A 21,269-nucleotide genomic window follows, 5' to 3' on the forward strand; every position below is an offset into this window, starting at 1 on the left:
TGTGACAGTCACAGAGCTTTAGATATTTTTCCGTTGTTTTTAATAAGAGTGAAGCTGAACACAGTAGTCTTCAAGTAGTCAGTTTTACTTTTTACATGCAATAACCACGAATTTTCAGGGCTAGCTGAGATGGATTTTGTCTACTTTAAGGTGCTGAAAACAAGTAAGCAAGGTAATTAAAAAAAAAACCCAAACCAACGTTTTGGTGTGTGTCCTCTTGGCTCTACACTGTTAGCTCCTCCACAGGTGTCCACTTCGGCTCTTGGCACTGCTATTTCTGTGCTCACTGTTCTGTTTTGCAGCTGTTCCCTGTAGAGTAGTGTGTGATGGATTTTGAGATGATGTTGCCTCCTTACTACTGCTGCTGTTGGAGAATATGTAGTTACTAAGCCAAGGCTATGCGGCAGTCGATCTAGACTGAGGTCAAGTGCCTCAGCCGGTGGCTGTGAGATGGAGTCTGTGTTACATCAAATGAGGCACATGCCAGTAGATAATGTGAACTGGAAGAGGTTGCATATTAAAGGTGTTTGATGCTACTGACCATCTGCATGGAGCCTTCTTGGCCCTTGTGTGAGGGCCCCTCAGGTTGTGCTGAACAGCCTTGCTGAGTTGCCCGTACCCTGAGCTCCTACCTGCCTGTCAGCCCTGCTGTATTACCATTTCCAAATAACTCCTATGCAGCCCTTTGCATCATGACATAGGTTAGTGACCCCTGGTCTATACAACTTGCTCTGTTCAATTGTTTTAACTTACTGTAGGCTTCTTGTGGATCCTGTTAAAACTGCAGTGCTGCAGTTGCAATTGCGAAAACTGCAAAACTGCAATTGCTGCAAATGGTGCAAATAATTTAATGAACTATATTGTACTAAAAACCAACTACATATTTCAATATTTTATCTCATGAAAAATTCTGTGAGATCCAGCGGAAGAATTGGCTACTTTAAAACTTATCCAGCAGACTACTGCTTTTCTGCGCAAGAGGTGCTGTGGGGGTTTAAAGAGTTGGAAATACCTGTGATACAGTGTTGAAGGTGGATTCAAACTAGGTTCAATTAAACTATTAGTAGTTTTGATGTGCTGGCTTCACAGTGGCTTAGAGTCCCATCTGCTGAAAAAGGCGTTTGTACCCATTTGTTTGATTTTAATCCTGTAGCCCCACAGAAGAGGCAACTAAATTTATTTAATCAAACTGGCCTCACTCCTTAGATGTCTTGCTCATGGCCAGTTCCTCTCACATGCTTCAGGGTGTGTTCCTTGGTTTTCTAATGGATGTCTGCTGAGGAGAAACTGTTGTTTGCATGGAGGAATCATGAAAGTTTTGTGTCTGTTTGTATATTTACTAGGAAGGGACCTTGTCACGTACCTGCAGCCTCAAGAGAAACTACCTAACTGGTTGTCGCTGTAGGTGCTTTGAGGAAAACAGTATGTCCAAGTCTTTCACCCCAAAATAACCTTGGATGACATGAGCCTGTTGCAGAGGACAATGTTGGGACTGATCTGTTTGGGGAGAGATACTGATATAGAGTGACCTCTGAATATTATATAAATGCTTTTACTCCTCCCCCGCACACAAGTTCCCAGTTATGACTGACTGTGTCATCCGAACAATGAGCTGCTCCTGAATCACAAAGCCAAAAATAAAAGAAGACAGCTGAATCACTTTCCCTTATCACACTGAGAATTTGATATCTGAGTCAAAGTTGATTTCTCCTCCCATGCTGGAAATAGCTCTTTCAGGTGGAAGAGATGTTTAGAGAGAGACTTAAGGTAACCCAGGTGGTGTTATTTTTTGTAGAAACACGGTGAGGGGCTGTACTCCCCTGGGATGGGTGCTTGACAGACACAGAGATGTTACTTGCCCTAAAATTTACAATGTAAACAGTCAACTTGAGGGTAAGTAGAAAGAACATCTCTCAGCAGTGAGGGTGAGGAGGCCAAGCAATTAATTCAGCTGAGCACCAAATGTCACCTGAGGTGCTATTAACTGACTTCTGCAATGTTTGGTCCCATTTCCATCCTAGATAAAAACCAGAGATGCAGCGAGCTGAGAAATACCAGCCAAGAGTCTTAACACAGAAAAGCAGTGCAGGTTCCAGCCAGGAAACTTCAAAGTAAATAGAGAAACAAACGAACAGAGAGAGAACGTGCATATTAATGAGCGTGAAGCAATATGCCCAAAGCAAGCTTGCCATTAGCATGACCCGTTTCAAAAGATAGTGACATTAACAGCTGAGCCATTACAGGGAGGACAATCGCTTTAGGAAGAGAGGAAAACACCTCTTAGGAATTCAGACCAGAAAGGGAAGAGTTATTACAGATGATTTCATAATCTTTCGCTCCATTCTGCTCTCAAAAGCCACTGCGTATCGGCCTTGATGGATCTGCTCTTTGTGTCCCATCAGTCCTGAGCTGCAAAGGAAACGTGAGGACGTTTTTGTCCCTGCAGAGCTGACACAGTGGATGTAGAGCAAGCTGGAGCCTGGTCCCTGCAGACCAGAAGTGTTTGCTAAATTGCGGTTAGTCGCATCTGTGCAGCCCCACTGAGGGCAGGGATTAAATGGGAAAGCATTGCAGAGGCCCTGGTGCTGGCCAGCTGATGGGAGAAGGACGGCTGCAGGGGAGGAGGGCTGAAAAGGAAGGAATTGTTTGAGTCTTGTTTGAGTCTGGTTGGGGCAAGGAGGAAGGAATTGCTTCTGCTCCTTTTTAAATTTAGTAATTCTTACCATGGGAGTGGAATATTGAAAGAGCCAAAAGACTGTCTTTGCAGTTGTGTGTTTTTTTTTTTTTTTCCACAGAGATGCTATTTCCTTTACAATGTTTTAGGAGAATAAGAGAGAGAGAAGACACAAGAAACAAATAACTGAGAGATATGTTACTGAAACAAAACAAAATATTTGCACAATCCACTTTTTTGCTTGTAGTATGGTATAATGCAGTTAGTCGTTGAGGAAATACAATATTGGCCATGCATGTCTGGGTGCTAATTATTATCATCATCATCATCTCTAATGTCTTGTGCTACTCTGTGTGACCTTCTAAAAACACTTTTGAGTTGATTTTTCAAGTATGCCTGTTCTTTCTGCTTTCACACAGTACAAAAATAAACAAAGACTGTATTTTCTGCTTACCTATCAAACCATAAGCTGTAGGGAGGACTTGACATGAGGTGTTTCAGCTAATTTATATAATCTATCATTTACAATATGTTTAACAGCACATAACGTAAGGTTTTGTCAGGAAAATTGTGCCAAAAAATACGCTTTAGTTTACGTTTCAGTCTTACTTTGTAATTTGTGTACTTGGGAGCCAGAGAGCAGCTGTCTTTGTAAAGCTGCAAGTTGATAAGCAGGATCCCATCCCTCTTGCTAATGGCAGAAATGACTCCCGGCTCCTGATGAGTTGTTTCAGCGCAGCTCAGGTTGTCCCTTCATGCTGCAGTATGTATAGGATGTGCTTGTGTGTATCAGATTCAATGGGGCACGTTAACTGGTGGTGGTTCAGAAAAGAGTTTAGCAGAGTGTCTTTGTACATAGTTTGTCACTAAATCTTTACACCCAAGAGTTTGGTCATTAGGACCTAATTAGTCACAGTAAGTTTTTTCCCAATTGTTTCTTACTGGAAGTTAACATTTAAGCCTTCAGTTCTCTAGAATGGCAAAATTGTCACCTTTTCATCTTGCTTGATAATATTTGTTCGGGTATTTTAACAGCGTGGGACAGTAGAAATCAAGAAATTTCTCTTGTTTTGGTATCCTTTGTGTGCAAAACCACAATAGTGAATTGCTTCTGAATTTGAAGGAATTGTGTGTGATGAGTTCTCGTAAATGCATTTCAGGCTTGTTATGAATCTAAATGTTTTACCTTGCCAGAGTGATGACTGAGACCAATGGTTTATTTCTAAAGCTGACTTTAATTTATCTGTGTACGTATCACAAACAAAATATTTTAAAGATATATGCTGGTGTAAAAACAACGTTCAGAACCACCTCTCTGGGAGAAGTCAGTCGTAATTCCTGTGAGCTTACTTGACTGTCTTCTCTCAGGATCTATGTTATCTGGTTTTGTTGGCTTCATTCTAGTTCTTCTCCCACGCTGAACAACTGGCACATCATTCAGGACAATTACACATTATGTTTGCTGAGGAGACAACCAGAATGGAAGAAACAGGAGCATTGCAGATAAAGACTCGAGTTGCATTTGGTAACTTAGGGTAGATACAGAGTTTGTGGTATCACTAGACAGAGCAGACTGTTGCAGTCTTCTGTCTTCATGAACAACTGATTAGCTTTCCCAGAGGGGCTATTTGATACTGCTAGGCTGTAAGTACAGCTTGTGAACTGGATTACTGTCTTCCTTCATGAATAAACAAATGGAGCCAAGAACAAAACTATGAAAATATTTGAGATTTTGAACATTCCCACCGTGCATCTGAAAAATCAAGACTGCTTGCATGTTTCTCATTTATAGTTGCAAAATGATAGACAGTGAACTAACCACTGTTATAAGTCTGTGGTCAGCTCCCTGCTGAAGCTATTCTGCCATATAAAACTAATTATGTATTGGCCAACTGAAACCTGGCATTATAGCCCAAGAGATACAGCAGTCACCGAGCATATTGAAGTTTAACATTCAAATCTCTGCTCAGCCTTTTCCCCGTATCCCAGTTGCATGCCATGGTTGTGTGACGAATGCCAGGAGTGAGCACAGTGAGTACCTTAAGTCCAGCGGTGACATAATGGAGTTTCTTGCAAAGGAGTCGCTTCCAGCTACACCTGTAGTTAATGAGTAAGGGAGCTGCAGCGTGAAGAGCAGGGAGTGAATATGATTGAAAAACTGCTTGAGTAAATTTTGATGGACTTACGGGAGACATAGAAAATGACATCTGGGATGTGTGTCACTTAGGGAAGATGAACCAATTCCCAGGGAAAAGCTAGGACTAAAAAGCTGAAATCAGTTACGATGGATCACCATAGCCAGACATTGTCCTGCCACACAGCGTGAGACTGGAAACACTGTGATCCGTGGTGTTCATCAGTAGATGACCTGAGCTATGTTTCTGTTCCTGACTTTGACCAGGCAAAAACACTCATATGCAGATGTGTTTGAAAATTGCCCAAGTGTAAAACCTGAAACTGATAGAAGAAGCAGAAAAGACAGCTGATGCAACCCTGTGGCTTAGTCATTACAAAGTCATATAGGTCTGTTTGAATCAGGAGAGAAGGATAACTTACTGATGGATTGCTTTCCTTTGATTAGTGGGGTGTTGCTAGGCACACTGTCTGTTGCTCTAAAAGCGTGCCCTAATTTGTGGGTTTGCTCTGCGTAATGTTCTAAAGGAATTAATAACAGGTACTGGTCTTCATTTTTTAAGAGTTTCTTTCAGCAATACTTTTTGATAAAGTAGCTGAAGCACTGATGTCGGGTCCTTCCTACAATATGCGTAATCAAATAGGTGAGCAGAAAAGATAGTACATATATCACAAAACAGGACTAAAGGGGAAAAAAACCTTGTAGATTCCAGGGATTAATATTTAATATTTTAGAATACTGCAGTGTTCCCCTGCAGTGCGTTTTCACGGTCATCACGTCAGAGATTCATGACACAAGAACAAAATCTCAGCAGCGATACCTAACTAGCTTTGTAGCTCAAAAACAGGTGGCTCTGTACTACCTAAAAATAAACTAGCACTCCAGAGAAGTTACTACAAGGAGAATTCGAAGAGTTCTGTGGCTGAAATGGGAGCAAATGATCAATGTTTTCTGCAGGGATTGTGACAGTTTGTTGAGGCTTTTTTTTGGCGATTTGGAGGGAGTGTATTTCCAGGTTTGGATCTGTAAAGATCGCTGTGCTGGTCAGGCCACGTGGCTGAGGCCTTGTGCACAGGTAAATACATAAATAGCAGCTTAGGAGGGATTTAAGAACAGCATGAGCATATCTGATTATTTTCAAATGTTTTCCAAGTTTCTGACCACTCAGAAACTTCGGGAACTCCTGGGCCAAATGTGTTTTCTATGTATCTAAATATCCTGAATGGATTTCTGTCCAGAGATAGCTGTTTATCTTTGAAGACATGTAAATTTTTAGTACTTGCTGTAACTTTGGCGAAGAGCTCTATGGCTCAACTATTCACTATCCGGTGAACTATCTCCTTCTGTTGTTGTTTTTAACCTGATTCCTACTAGCTTTTTTTGTATTTGAAGAGAGAACGATCGAATCTGTGTACACTTTCTCTCTATGCCATTGTGACTTTACAGAACTGTTTCATTTTCTCCCTTAGTTGTCTCCTTTTCTGGATGGAAAAGCAATCGCTGTTTTTTTGTTATTCATCATGTGGAAGATGCTCTGTAAGTCTGAGCATGTTATTCCTTCTCTGAACCCATTCCACCTTTTCAGCTAGAACTGGAAAGAACAAGAGGATATCTCAATCACCAGGCTGGGGAGTGGGGTAAACAAGCAGTTCGAACCCTAATCCGAGTCTTGGTTAAGGGCAGCACTGTGGAGTTAAGCCAGATTTGGATGTGCTTGCTATAGAAGTGGGAGCCTTTAGTATGGCAGGAAGAGTGGACCTGATGTTGTAGAGCTGACATGGTTTGCTGCTTAGGAGGGGAGAAATGGGCTGCGTGCAGGAGGGAAGCAGAATTCACTGGATCCGTCTTTATCAACCAGCATCGCTATTCAAGGATATGAGTCCCTGCAGTTTCTGGTGAGCAGAAGGCACAAAGGGGTGATTCTGCTGCTGCAAATTCTGTGAGGGGATGGGAGAAGTAATTTAGAAGGTGAAGAAACCGTGTGTCAGCCACTGCAGTGAAGGTGCGGAGCTGGACTACTCATGTTGGAATTGTGGTGGGGTTTTTTGTTTATTTGTAGAAGGTGGTATGAAATACTGGTTTGCAAAACATTTTAAAATATAAACCTTCTGCTTTAACTAGTTTCTGGGCTAAGTAGGTCAACATAGGACGTGTTACATCTGGAAATGGAACATTTTGTGCTTTGTACTGTGTCACTCAAAAGTTCAGAAGGTGAAGGAGGGTTCACCTGTTGCGGTGAGGGTGCTCAGTTCATCAGGTCAGTGACCTGCTTCTTGAGAAGGTCTCAGGTTGCCCTAACAGACAGAATTTTGCACTCACAAGTAACAAGAAATAGTGTTGTTCTATAACATGCTTGTATGTTTGTATGCTTGGGCCCAACCCTGTAATTAGGAAGCTAGATGCAGGAGAGAACTAATTTGACTTAATTGGGAGCAGGGAAGGAATTAAAAATTTCGCTGTAGAAATAATAGAGCTCTTTTTAGACACGATGCGGTTTATGAAGATCAAGCCCTAAGCAGTTAGCAACGCTAAAGAAAAAGCCGCTAATAAAATAACAAATTACAGCCAGATACTGGATTTGTTTTTATTTCTTGTAGCATTATGTTTCCAAAAGTGGTTAGATCATAATCTGTGAGGTTACTGAACTGCAAATGCAAATTTACATGCACACAAGTAATAAGTTTTGACATATAGGTTAACAAGAGAATGGTGCAAATTTCACACAGCACTGGCTTGCTAATTACGTTTGTATATTTTCAGAAGCAACTTCATTTTCATTAAGAAATTGCAGATTCTGCAGTAGTAATCTTTGCTGGTAGTTCAACAGCTCACACTCTGAATGTTTGCTCTGCTACAACAATAATGAAAGTGCGCCTCAAAAAAAGAGCTCAGGAAGAAGTTGTAGGATTTAGGAGTGCACGCAAGTGGCAAGCATCTACCACTTTGCTGTTGGATCCAGATGAGATAGGTTGAGGAATAGGTGGAAGGAGTCTATAAATTTTGATAGGGTTTTTTTACATATTTGTTTTCTCTTTTGACCTAGAGTAGGAAATGTATTAGCAAAAAGGCATGAAGTGTCTTTTATAGAACATATGTAATTGGGACAAAAGAAAGGACCCAGCATAAGCTTCCAGTGAGCAACAACAGCATGAACATTTTGGGTAACACCTACAAACGAAGCACATAAGTTACCAGAATAAAGATTTGAATAAAGATTTAAATAAATAAAATGGGAAAAAAAGCAGTAAAGTTTGGAATATATTGTTACTGCTGTTCCTGACTGCCGCTGTGCTTTCACTGATATATTGAAGGAAACAGATAATCCTAGGCTCTGTGTAGATATCATTTATACTGACACTACTCCATTTAGTTTTCTGTGGTTGTAGCACATACATGTGAAACTCGCGTGTAAAATTCATGTACAATCCAGAACTGCAGGGCTTTCATGTTGCTAAAGCCTTATTTGTGTGCTGTAGTACGTCCCATACTACATTAAGAAATATTCTGAGAGGAATATATAGGTGTCGAAGCAAACTAACAAAGTAAGTTTTATAATGCTCTTTGCTTTTTCTGTTGTGTTTGTTCACATACTTAAATCTGTAAGGTTCTGTAACATAGAGCGGTAATTAATTGAGTCGTGTGTAGAAGACGTGGAGATCCTCTGGCAGCAGCACACAGGTCTGTGGGGAAGTGGAGGAGTTCAGCATGTGGCAACTGAATTCAGCTGTGTCCAGGTCTCACGTAGGACCAAGGGAATGTCTGTGCTGTGGGTGCACAGGAGGAGGAGTTGGCTTTATCTGTGCTTTCCATGGAAAACAATTCCAACAATTTTGCTTCCAGAAGAGACATTCATACATGTAGCTACTATGCGTAACCCAAACACCATCTTATGGAAAGAGTCTTAGAATTTGTGTCTGTACAGAACTGGAAAGATCCTAACTTAATATTCACAACTATGCACTAATGTGGTTGTTTTAAATAGTGGCTGAAGGACTGAGCATACCGCATGTGTTCAGTCTAATTCTCTCACCCAGCATGTTCCTGGGCTTTTTCTTTGTGTGCGCAGATAAAAGTATGGAAGTAAGTCAAAATATGGCTGGTGTCCATGAAGAGCTAACTATGCCTAGGGCTTAGTTACTTAATGCTGCAGCGTTGGAAATAGTTCTTATGCCTGTCGTTATCTTTCTATCAAATGGCATCAAAGTGCTGGATGAAAAATGGTCCCGTAAATTTTTAATTGACACATTTTTGGGTGATCTACCATAATGATTTTGTAAGTGTAGCTTAATTATATATTTATAGGTCCAACTCTGGTGCTACAGAAGGCGAAGGGGAGGTTTGCCCTTGCTTTCGATGAGTTTAGGTCTGTGGGCTAAATACTACTTTCATTTCCCTGTATACAGTCTCCTAAAAGTCAATAGGGTTGTACACATGCAAATGAAAGTAGGATTTGTTGCTGTAAAATTGATGTTAATCATTTACTTGCCAAAACCTGTTATTTAGGAATATGGGTTTCTGCAGGGAAAGAATCGACTCTGGAGGACACGTGATTTTGCAGTTGTGTCTCTTTGTCCAAACCAAGCTCACATGGTACAGCATGCAAGAAATTCTGTTAGCTACTTCTTAGAGCAGGCAGGCCTTCTGATGTTCTTGTATAAAGGGTTTTTCTTATCTGTTGGCGATTTTGGAAAGTTAAATCAAATACTCTAAACCTGAGAGCATTGTTGAAGCCAAAGAAGAGTTTACAGAGGCGGGCCTTGTGTCTGTTGATGCTGGTTGTTTTGCTTTGGTTCCAGCTATGGCTGAAGTTGTCACAGTGCAAGGCCAACAGAATATCAACATGGTGCTGCCGTTTCAGGCACACTTTGAACAACCCCCTCACTCCCTCAATCTGCTTGTTAGATTCAAGTTTGGTTTGGGATTTTGCTTTTGCATCAGACAAAGCATTAGTTTTGACAGGATAACCTTGTTTCCGTTAGCATCTGTAAGCTTTACATTTTCTGTACATTATAGAGAAGTTTCTATAGATCATCATTGTGGCATTGGTAAAGTTGCTGTCTACAAATGGTGCTAGATAAAACAGTTTCAACTCAGAGCTTTTTCAAGACGTGCTGGAAAGAAAAAAGGTACACCCAGATTATCCTTTTTTCTCCATAAAACATATTACTCTTTTTCTAAAGGTTTTTCTTCCCTCCCTTGAATCAGTAGGCTGTAATTGTTACAGTTATATAGTTTGACTATATAAAAGTGGCTAAAATTATAGTTTAACAAGACATTTTACATTTCTAGAATGTAAACACCTTTATAGGATTAATTTTTCAAGTTTGAACAAACATGTTAGCTTATGAACAGATCTATTTTACACATCTGCAATTAATTTAGGACCTGTATGAGTACAGAAATCTTCCATATCAGTGGGTGCCTGATCACTAGTGACCGTTTTGGAGTGATCTTCACATTTGGTAAGTCACTCCTAGACCACAGCCGCTGTAAATTCCTTGGACTTTGGTACAGCGAAGAGCTGTGATCTCTCTGCTCACAAGTATTTACTCAGTATAATTTTTTTCCACATTGCTGAATACGTGTTCATGTGATTCGCTTTGTGTTACAGACTTCTGGCAGGTAACTCAATGGTGACTCAGTTGACTACTCTGTGCTTATGATAGATTCATTGCATATGCCCTCACTGTTGAAAATCAGGGAGCTACGAGGAGATGCTCAACTATACTTGAAAAAGATTTTGTTAGGGGCTGTGAAAAACATCTTCGATTTGGATATATTTTTAGTAGCAAAATTAATAGATGTTTAAAATTCCCTGAGCTACTTTTCTTCTTTGATCTGTCTGTCAGCTTGACATGAATAGAACTTACACTTCTGTGCTGATGCCTACTATCTTTTTTTTGGTTTTTTTGCAAGGCAGGTTAAGCAAATGCATCAAGAGCCACAAAAGCTTTTGGGAGTCCCTTTGCATTTATGTGATTAAAAGAACACTGAGTTTAAATGCAGTGTTGCTGTTGGAAACTGTGATGTTTGAAAACAAGTCTTAGCTATTAAATCAGTTTTCAGTAAATAGATGCAAGAAGTTAATTTTCTTTTTTAAATGTTTAGAAAATTAGCGTGGATGCTGTTATTTTTGGAGTGAAGTCCTACCCTTTTTTGCTTCTCAAAAAAAATTTTGAAATGGATATGACTGCAAAGAAATAGTGCATTTTTTCCTTGAAATAAGAATTTTAAAACTTTGCTGGCCAGGTGCCCCTGTCTCTTCAATGTATTTCTGCTCCCAACAATTTCAAAGACTTGCAAAAGTTCTGAGATCCTTCCAGCCCTGGGAGGCTGCACACTTTTCTGAAGATACGTCTTCCCCTCATGAGCAGAGGCATTTAGACTTTTGCTGCTCATCATGTACACAAGAACCTCATACCCCTCCTTGGCTAAAATGTCACAGGAGGCTCAGTGGCTCTTCTGCATCCCTCCCTGCAGTGCGATTGCCATATGCAGTAACTGGCCTGGCAGTGTGGGGGGACGCAGCCTGCTCCAGGGAACAGCAGCATGGGAAGCACCAGATGTGCCTGGTGTCTTCCCCAGGGGACCTCCTGTTAGGGAGAACGCTCGACGTCTGGCTCTGGGCTGGCCAAGGATTGTTATTAAAGAGGCCTTGCCACCCACAGTGATTAATTCTGACAGTGGACTGGCATAGGGCAGTGATTCAGTAAACTCTCTGCTTATAAAATGAGGATTTCCTGTACTGTGATTTGTTACTGCACCTTTGCTTCTTGTTAATCTGTGGAGACCTTGCCAGTCTATCAAAAGCTTCTCCTAGGATAAGTGGAAGAGACTCCGGTGCCAGTGTTCCCCTTGTGCAGTTTCCTTTGAGCATTGCAGCACGTTCAAAAGGACAGACTCTGCCTCCCCAGCCAGAATAGGTTTTCTTGGTATTTCAGGGAGTGTTGCAACTTTATGCCTTCTCTTCTGAGTCTCCTTCTTAGCAAGCTTGCTGGGGAGTGGAAGTTGGTCTTTTTAGAGAAGTGGAAACTGTGTTGGACCAGTGCTGAGGTCTACAGGTAAGTGTGGGAAACGGGTCTTGAGGGAAGGGCTAGGCTTTTGTAGAGATGCTGGCTTTGGGTGCCGGAGGAAGAAAAGTGCCTGAGGTTGTTCTTGTCTGTTCTCTGGGTATTCTTCTAAGCAATGCAGGTTACAATTGGGGCAACAGTCCTAGGGTCAGTGGCGACTCATAAAACGGGAACGCTGTTGGGTGAAGAACAACTAAACGATCTCTTTCATGTGTATTTGTTCCAAATTCTGCTCTTGTTTGGGTCATGCCACCCTGTCAGTGGCCCTTTGCTAGAGGAATCATACTCTGCAGGCTGTAACATCAGCCACAGTGCTGAGGGAGCGCTTTTGGGATGCCAACCCTTCCCCATGTAGCGTATGAAATCAGGACTGTTCTTGCTTTGATGGGTTTTGTTAACACAAAGTCCTCATTTGAAAGAGTAGCAGGACAAAGATCTGGAAAACAGGAATGGCAGAGCCCTAAAGACAGTCCCTGCTTGCAGCCTGTGAATTGTTGAAGGGTCGTGGTGGATCAAGTGTGTCACATGAGGCAGCGCAGACTGCGGAGTGTGGTTGGACAGCGGTGACATATGTTTACTCAGCTTTGTTGTTTGTTTGGTTTTAGTTTGACTTTCAAAGGGCCCCATCTCTTGGAGTCCCAGCTAACATGTCAAGAGTCCTGACTGTGCCTTTTATGTTAACTGTGTGAAATCTCTAGATGGCTGAAATGTGAAGCAACAGCTTGCAAAAGAAATGAGCAAATACTCACTTCAGCTTCCATAGGGAGCGCTGAACATGAATTCACGTTACGTGTTGTAAAATAAAGTGGAAAGCGAATGGCTCATTATTGCACATCATTTGTTCTTAATAACTCCATAGGAAATTAACAAACCTTAAACCCCCAGGTTTTAGAAGTTGTTCAAGATAAGAGTGAAACGATAGGGAAGGGGAAATTGGAAGGGTAAAGCGTTAGGGCTTCAATGCCTTATGTTTAACGAATGATCTAAGCAGCAGTTCCAAGTTTCAATGGTAGCTGCTTAGCTGCATATTAAGCTTCAGCAGTATACGTTAATTATGTTGAAAAAACTATGAGTTCTTTCTCTGACAGTGTTGAGCAAGTTGAGGCCAGTGTGCTTTTGTGGGGTTGATTTTTTGCATCATCTCTGTAACCGCTAGCTTTGGTGGAGAGGAATTGCTGCCTTGCCAGGAAACACCAGCCTTTTACAGAGAAACACTTTCTGCTTAAGTGTTGAGGTTCCTGATTCTGCAACTCCAAAGGTCTCCAAGGTTTTCAACTGAGATAAAATGAGAGGACTGGACAGTCATCATCTTTGTGCAGAGCAAGCCTAAATTCAGGTTATTTAGGAGTAATTCAGACATGGAGTGGCATATCCAGTGGCTTCAGCTCTGTGGGAATTAACTTCTTTTGGAGTGGCAGCAGCAGAAAGATGCCAGAAGTGCTTTGTCCTCCACTCTCTCTGCCCGCTCTTCAGAGTAACAAGAGGACCTCCTTCATGTGAGAATGAATGACAGAAAGACACATTCTCTCAAGAGACACAAAGGTGTTAGTAGAGGTGTCCTCCAGATCTTATTCCAGAAGACATACTGCACCTGCAAGGTAGGCAACTGCCATGCACATTGTCTTCTCTTGACTGGGCTCCCCAGTGTCGGAGGTACAGAGTTACCTGCTTACTGGTACCACTGTCATATTGTGTTGCTTGAGGTACATTTTCAACTTCCTTCCAAACTCATGATGATAATTTTATTTTGGTTACCATTACGAATTTTTCTGCAGAAACTCCTGAAAGAAGAAACATACCATTTCAAAGTATTCACAAGGGATTAAGCCCCCCTGTGCTCACTATAGCACGTACTTTCTCCCAGTATGTCAAGGCTCTGCACTGGAGGAATTTGCATGTAGTGGTACTGTATGCTATGGCTGTCAACAGAAACGCGAAGGCCGGTGTGCTTCTATCCCCGAGTGCTCTAACGAGCGGCACCACATCTACTCAAACTTCTGTTTCTAAAGAGATTGTTCCAAGCATTCACCCTTAGTGAAAGGTCTGAATGCAAAGCAGTCAGATGAGGGAAAAAGGAGAATATTGTTAAATATATACACTTTGAAATCCCTGAAAGAAACCTCATTTCAGTGAGCCTAAATACATTTCAAAGTGGCAGACTAAACAAAATACTTCAAGAAGGTAACTCTGAAAAATTAAACTTTGTTTTCTTATTTAGAAATGCTGTTGGCTGTGAATAGGGTCACTGCCTTTGTTGGAGGTGGGTGAATCATCTATAATGAAAGACTTGGCCATTGAATTTTACTTCTTTTCTGCTTTTGATCTGTTCACAAGCTCATCATGAGATTTATTTGTTGTTCAAAACTCTGCCTGCGTATCTACTCAATAATGTTCCCGCATGAATAGCTGTCAAATAGCCTCTATTGCTTGATGTCTGGACTCCAACATTGGGCTGTACTGGCTAATTGCCTGGGTTACCTCTGTTATGTCTGTTTCTTGTAGTGGAGCATTTCTGATTCAACAGACTGTGAATTTTGGATAATTCAGTCAAATGTGAAATGCCAGCTGGTTTTTTTGGTGACTGTTGATGTCTTTGAGATTGAAAAATAAGCAACTATTCACAAATTTATTTGCACCAGCTCTGAATGAGGAAAGAAAGCACAAACAGGAGTCACTGATATCTCTGAATCAATATTTGCTTGCGATTTGAGCAACTTTTACAGTGGGAGAGAAAACACCTTTACTTCATTAATTCTTGGGATTAATTTCTAACAATGGGATTTTTGAAAGCCTCTCAGTTGTATATAACTGTCTTCTTACAAGATAATTACACCTATATGAGAGATTCAATCTCTAGGTGAATAGTTTTAGAGCTGAAATGTCAATGGTCTCCTCTTCTAAAGGAAAAGGAATTAATCTTTGCATATTGTGAACATATCACACACATCTGAATTGAGTGCTCCATTGAAATATCCTTTGAAATGTTAAGTCCAGTAGAATGTAAAGATGTTTTAAGGATATATACTTGGCACAGGTCTTGCAAGTATTTACATGCATTAGTAGTCGTCTTCATGGCAACTAATTTTATATATATAGTGATTGGTTGTGCTATTATGTGTCAGCTTCGGACTACAGCCCCATCACATTAGTTTCTGTAGTGGTGAATGTTCCTGTCCATGTGCTAGGGTTGCAGTCATGCAGTTACTCAATCTCTCCTTCTTCCCCCTCGCATCTGGGAGTGCAAGTGAACCAGCTCTTTGACATGGTTGGTGTTCTCAGGACTCATCCTGACATCTTTACAAGGTACTTTTAGAGAACAGATAAAATCTCATGTTATACATCATGCTGAAAATTGCCAAGTGAACACAACTATCGGTCTCTAAGCTATACCATAAGAAAACTAAGCAAAATGGAATGGCTTGAAAGGCCTTTTTATGGACCAGTCAGATTTCAAAGTACTGACTCTGTGACATTAGCACCCAACGCCCCACACAAACTCTTTGCACAGGTCCCAGGAGGGAGATTCCCAAATGCAAAATTATGTGATGTGAGGAGTGATTTTCAAAGCCTTAGAAACCAGTCAGATGAGGAGAGTTGAGCTTATCAAACCTTTTTTCCTGCCTTTGAAAATTTCTAAACACCCTTGAGTAACGATTTTTTTTTAATTAGCTGTAATAACTGTCACTGATTTTTTTTTTTCTTTTTGGTAGTCCAATTTATAATGAAGGATAGTACCTGAACATGAAGAATAGACATTGTGTTTACCCTGGAGACCAGACGTGGAGTTTGTAGGGCTTGATCTGTTCTGTATCCTTCCTGTCAATAGCAGGGCAACTGATCTGACTCTTAGAATCGTACATATACTGGACCAGACCAGCTACAGCAGTATCTTGTCTCTGACAGGCAAGTTACAGACATCTGGAGGACAGTGTAGGTCTAAAGCCATATGATGGTGATACTTTCCTGGTATACTGCTTTACTGGCCAATGACTTTTGATTCAGGAACTTGGAAGGAAGAGATCTGCCATATTAGTATTTAATAGCCCTTAAGAGGATTTTCTTCCATAGATCTATTTAAAATTTTTTGAACCCGTGTAGATAGTGTTTCATGAGCATGACTGTAAAGTATCTTTCATATACTTGGCTGGATGGTCGCACTCAAAGAGTTGCAGTTAACGGCTCGATGTCCAAGTGGAGACCAGTGACGAGTGGCGTTCCTCAGGGGTCGGTATTGGGACCAGGACTGTTTAACATCTTTGTCGGTCACATGGACAGTGGGATTAAGTGCAGCCTGAACAAGTTTGCCAATGACCAAGCTGTGTGGTGCGGTTGACTTGTTGGAGGGAAGAGATGCTATCCAGAGGGACCTTGACAGGCTTGAGACGTGGGCCCCTGCAAACCTCATGAAGTTCAACATGGCCAAGTGCAAGGTCCTGCACATGGGTCGGGGCAACCCCAAGCACAAATACAGACTGGGCAGAGAATGGATCGAGCGCAGCCCTGAAGAGAAGGACTTGGGTGTGTTGGTTGATGAGAAGCTCAACATGACCCGGCAATGTGCGCTTGCAGCCCAGAAAGCCAGCCGTACCCTGGGCTGTATCCAAAGTAGCGTGACCAGCAGATTGAGGGAGGGGATTCTCCCTGTCTACTCTGCTCTGGTGAGAACCCCCCTGCAGTGCTGCCTTCAGCTCTGGGGCTCTCCAACTTGTTGGAGCGAGTCCAGAGGAGGCCACGAAGATGATCTGAGGGCTGGAGCACCTCTCCTGTGAGGACAGGCTGAGAGAGTTGGGGTTGTTCAGCCTGGAGAAGAGAAGGCTCTGGGCAGACCTTAGAGCAGCCTTCCAGTACCTAAAGGGACCGACAAGAAAGCTGAGGAGGGACTTTTTACAAGGGTGTGTAGTGATAGGACAAGGAGCAATGGCTTTAAACTGGAATAGGGAAGATTTAGATTAGATACAAGGAAGAAGTTCTTCCCGGTGAGGGTGGTGAGGAAGTGGCACAGGTTGCCCAGAGAAGCTGTGGATGCCCCATCCCTGGAAGTGTTCAAGGCCAGGTTGGATGGGGCTTTGAGCAACCTGGTCTGGTGGAAGGTGTCCCTACCCATGGCAGGGGAGTTGGAACTGGATGGGCTTTAAGGTCCCTTCCAACCAAACCATTCTGTGATTCTATGATACTTTTGTTAGAGAAATAAATTCAAATCATACTGTACACTGTCTTGTGCTCCTGGCACTGTCTTGATCATTACATTGATGTCTCTGAGCTTAAAAATTATTTTTAATCCTTCATTTGGCACTTTGATTCTTCATCTTGTTTTGCTGATTTGGCTAACAGAACGGCCTTTTAGTGGAAGGCTCTTCAAGAACCACAGAACTTTTACAACATGGAAAGACACCTTTCCTACTTCAAGAGCCTAGCTGTAGGTTATAGCAAAGCCACACTTCATACCAAAGATGAGGTGGAACTGGAAGTAAAGGGAGATGACAGGATATTGCTGTAGCTTGTAGAGGAGCGATGTGTCTGGGCCAGCAGGCTGGGGACTATGCCAGAGACAGGTCCAAGATTTGAAATCCGAACATGAGAGCCTGCGTGCCCCCATTTGGGCTTGTATTCACCAGCCTACATGTAACCTTTGCCTTCTGGTGAGGCTTTAAAAAATTTATTCCTTTCAACAGCCATTTCTTTGTTCAGTCGTTCCCACTCCAGTGCAGTTACCTGATATATAATAGAGTACCACAGTCAGTGTAGTTTACCATACAAAGAGAGGCATATAGTGGGTATTTATACATCTGGTCTATAAAAAGTCCCTCTCTAATATTTAACCTCCTTATCAATATGCCTCGATGTTTGTAGACTGGAGAGCGCAGCTTGCCAAAGCCTGCGGAGTCTGGTAATGAGCCGCCTCTGCGTGTCTGTCGGTGGGTGGGAGGGTGGGGGCAATCGTGTATTGCTGGGTAAGGATCTGAAGATGGCAGCATTGGGTGAGCTATCTCATGTTCTTGGGGAAGCAGAGCTCTCTCAAATACAGAAATTGTAGTTGTTGTGTATGGCCAATTTATAAAAAAAAAAAAATCAGCTTTTCACTTGAAGGGCTTTTCTTAATGCTGTGGCTTCATACCATAAGTTAGTGGTAGGCAGACGTATTTTATCATCTGGTCATTTTGTATGTGTTTTATTTGAGTTAGTTATACTGAGAGTGCAAGTCTTACCAATACTGAAGATAGGCTCTCATCAGCAAGCGTTGACTCCTAAATATGATTCCCTTTTATAATAACAATAATAAATTTTCAACTTAAATGAAAAAAGGTCCCTCTTTGCATGCTGTCTGTCCATCAAGAGGGAAGTGAAGTCAAGGTGTGCTTCTGTTGTGTGAACACCCTACCCCGGGGCAGCAGGGATTGCTCCCTCCTGTGCCAGTGCTGGCTCTCTGCCTTCTGCCCCGTCCTTCCCCATGAGCGCACATCCTCAGGGAACTGGAGAGCGTTTCTCTTCCCTCCTTCTACTGACCCTATAGATTCCGAGTGGGCATTCTCCTGAGAGCAGCATGACGTCGGTTTGGTCCTCCTCAGCCTGAGGAAGGTCTACAGTAAAGGTGTCCTACATAAGGGGACAAAGTCATGGCTGCTCTTAGAGATCTGTAACAGACAAGCACCAGACCCCCTCCTTTGTAGCTGTTGTTGGTTTTAAGAATGAAAATTACCATGATCACTGTGTTTTATGAGGAGCCCAGGCCTGCTGTGTTTCTGTCAGAGTGTTCGTGTTCAGAGCGTGAGAACTAGCACCTGCTTGAGTTCTTTTAAGGGAGTTGAGGGAGAGGGGGCAAATTCAAAGCTGTTAGTGGGATTTAAGTGTAAAGGTGAGTGGTTCATTGCTGACAGTGGCGGCACGTACAGAACCAGGACTTGTAGCCTACTGAAGGTTTTTCTGGCAAAATATTTAGGCAGGGAAGCTAAGTTTGCACTCTTCTTGGTGATAGGTGTCAGCTTCACTCATCACTCGTCCAGTGATGCCTTTGTCATTTTGTGTACCTGGCTGTTTGTCCCTGAGACATCTTTTTTGGAAACCAGTTGTCTTGACCTTCCTCTAAGTGGTCACATCAGCTCATTGCATCCCATGAAAAATTTTATGCCAGCTTGGCTTATCCAAGTCAATAGCAAAGCCAGAGGTGGAACTTTGATTTTTTTCTTTTGTTTGACAATGTTGTGCTTTCACCTCCTTTTGTGGATATCTGTGCCTTTGACTGCTGTGATGGAGTCTGACTCAAGACATTTGAAGTCACTGCAACCTTTCCTTCTTCCCAGCTGACTTAGCAGGTTTGGATCAGACACAGGGCTCCTGTTTTTATTCTTTTTTATTACACCCTTCTACATAGTGCTGTGCTGCATGAATCACTAGCTCTACAGGAACTTTTATGAGAGGCAGAGAAATGAATCATTTCTCAATTTCTAAACATTTGTTGAACTTAAAAGAGCTGTTAATTTCTGCTCTTTTGCATTTAGTATCATACTCAGCCTGGAAGAGTGGGGGTTTAAGGAGGAAATGGATGAAAAAAAATCATCGTGTTAGGACCCATTCTCAAGTTATTCAGAAAAACTTAAGATTTAGTACCAAATACTGGGTTGTTTCTTATCCTAAATTCATATTTCCTGCGAAGACATGTAAATCTGTTAGGTTCAGTGGAGTTGCGTCCGTTGGCCCAAAACCTGAAATTGTCAGATAACGTTATAAACATTCACACATGTATATAGAGGGAGTGTGTGTGTGTATATGTATTTATATATGCAGTATTTTTGTATAAGTTAGAAATCAACTTCCTAAAACCCTTATATGTTGAAATAGTTACTAGCTTAATCTCAACTGTTTGATCTGACATTGAACAGCAATCTTGATGTGTCATGACAAAACCGAACTAAAACTCAGTACCATAGTGGCAGAAGTGACTGTCTTCTTGTGCATTGAGTGGATGGTGGGCTATCTGTGCTTCTTACGATCTTCCTAACATTTAACTTTGGGTGGATACAGCAAAATTAGATACAGTACTGTCATGCTGATTTAGCACATCCCTGTCACAGGTTCTCATCCGTTTTACAGCTCAGATATGTTCCCTGATTGAGTGTAGACCTAAAGAACAATTGTAATAGATTGGTCAAGTGAACTCATTTGACTGACTGTAATTTTTTTTCTGTAATTTAAGAAGCCAAGTGACATATTAATTCTTCATTTATGACAGAGTAAAATCTAGTGAAGACTAAGGCCTCGGCTCAAGAAGGCTCTTAAGCACACACATAGAAGTAAGTTCATTCTAACTAAGACAGCACTTAAATACGTGCCAGACTTTAAAGTGGCATCATCTTGAGCTTAAAGCTGAGTGCTCCAAACTAGATCTCAGAGATCTTCAGAGGTTCCTAGACAGGCAAACCAACTGACTTGCAGCATTTTATTTTAAGGCACCTCATTTATTTCAGGTGATTTCAAAAATCTCTGCATGTTACTATCAGTGCCTTTGATACCTAAATGATCTTGCTTGTCTATTCCTAACTGACCATTCCTGTGAACTGCTTAGGTGCTCAGAAAAAAAAGCAGAATCTCACATTTTTGTGCAAAGCTGTCTTACTGCAGAACATGACATTTAAAGTACTTAGCAGTAATAACATACTTTACTTGAATTTATATTAAAGACATGAAATTCTAAAGAAGTGGGGCAATCAAGTGAATATGGTACCCATTGTCATTGCTGAAGTGCCTGTTTACTACTACACTATATGTATCTGTATATTTTACAGTGCTATTTTTTTACCATTGAGTTTGGCCTTTGCAAGCAAGAAGGACAACTACGTGCTTATGGGGCAGGACTTCTGTCTTCTATTGGCGAATTAAAGGTATGTGCCCTTAAAGCAGAATCAACTTTCTTTTAAACTTAACCAAGTAATAGTTGGACGTAAATATTTTGACTTTCAAATAACAGTTAAAATTCTCAAGATAAAAATCTTACTTTTAAAATGTGTTGTTGACCTAAAAGCTTTGTTTGAAATATCAGCTAGCACTTGAAGCATGAAATGGATTTGTAAGGCCTGAAGTACCAAAGCAACTATAAACTACAAAACTTATTTCTGTTTGAATCTGAATTTCTTGTAAAAGGGGGCTCATAGGTTCTAACAGGTGAGGGTACCTTGGGCTCTGAAAGCTTTGTTTAGAAGAGGCGCATATATTTTTAATACACACAAAAAATGTTTGGAAAGCTGATATGATTCTGTTGTAAGTAATTCAATGTATTTCAATGGATTCGTGATTGTTTTTAAAAGAACAACATTTATTAAGGTCCTGATTCAGTAGATTAATCATATTTAAAATTAAAGAATGCATATAAACTCATGCTAGACTTGAAGTACATGCC

At 41.4% G+C, this 21,269-nt stretch overlaps 1 protein-coding gene across 1 annotated transcript in view; it reads left to right on the top strand.

The window, feature by feature from the left end:
- TPH2 (tryptophan hydroxylase 2) overlaps positions 1-21,269 on the top strand; it is a 50,905-nt gene that overhangs the window by 22,362 nt on the left and 7,274 nt on the right. Inside the window, exon 9 of the mRNA XM_009695677.1 lies at positions 20,659-20,754. Within this exon, the coding sequence (XP_009693979.1) occupies positions 20,659-20,754 (96 nt within the window). The remainder of the gene's footprint in view (positions 1-20,658; positions 20,755-21,269) is intronic.

The sequence above is a fragment of the Cariama cristata genome, unplaced genomic scaffold (assembly GCF_000690535.1).
Source record: "Cariama cristata isolate BGI_N322 unplaced genomic scaffold, ASM69053v1 scaffold14812, whole genome shotgun sequence".
In the NCBI taxonomy this organism is placed as follows: Eukaryota; Metazoa; Chordata; class Aves; order Cariamiformes; family Cariamidae; genus Cariama; species Cariama cristata.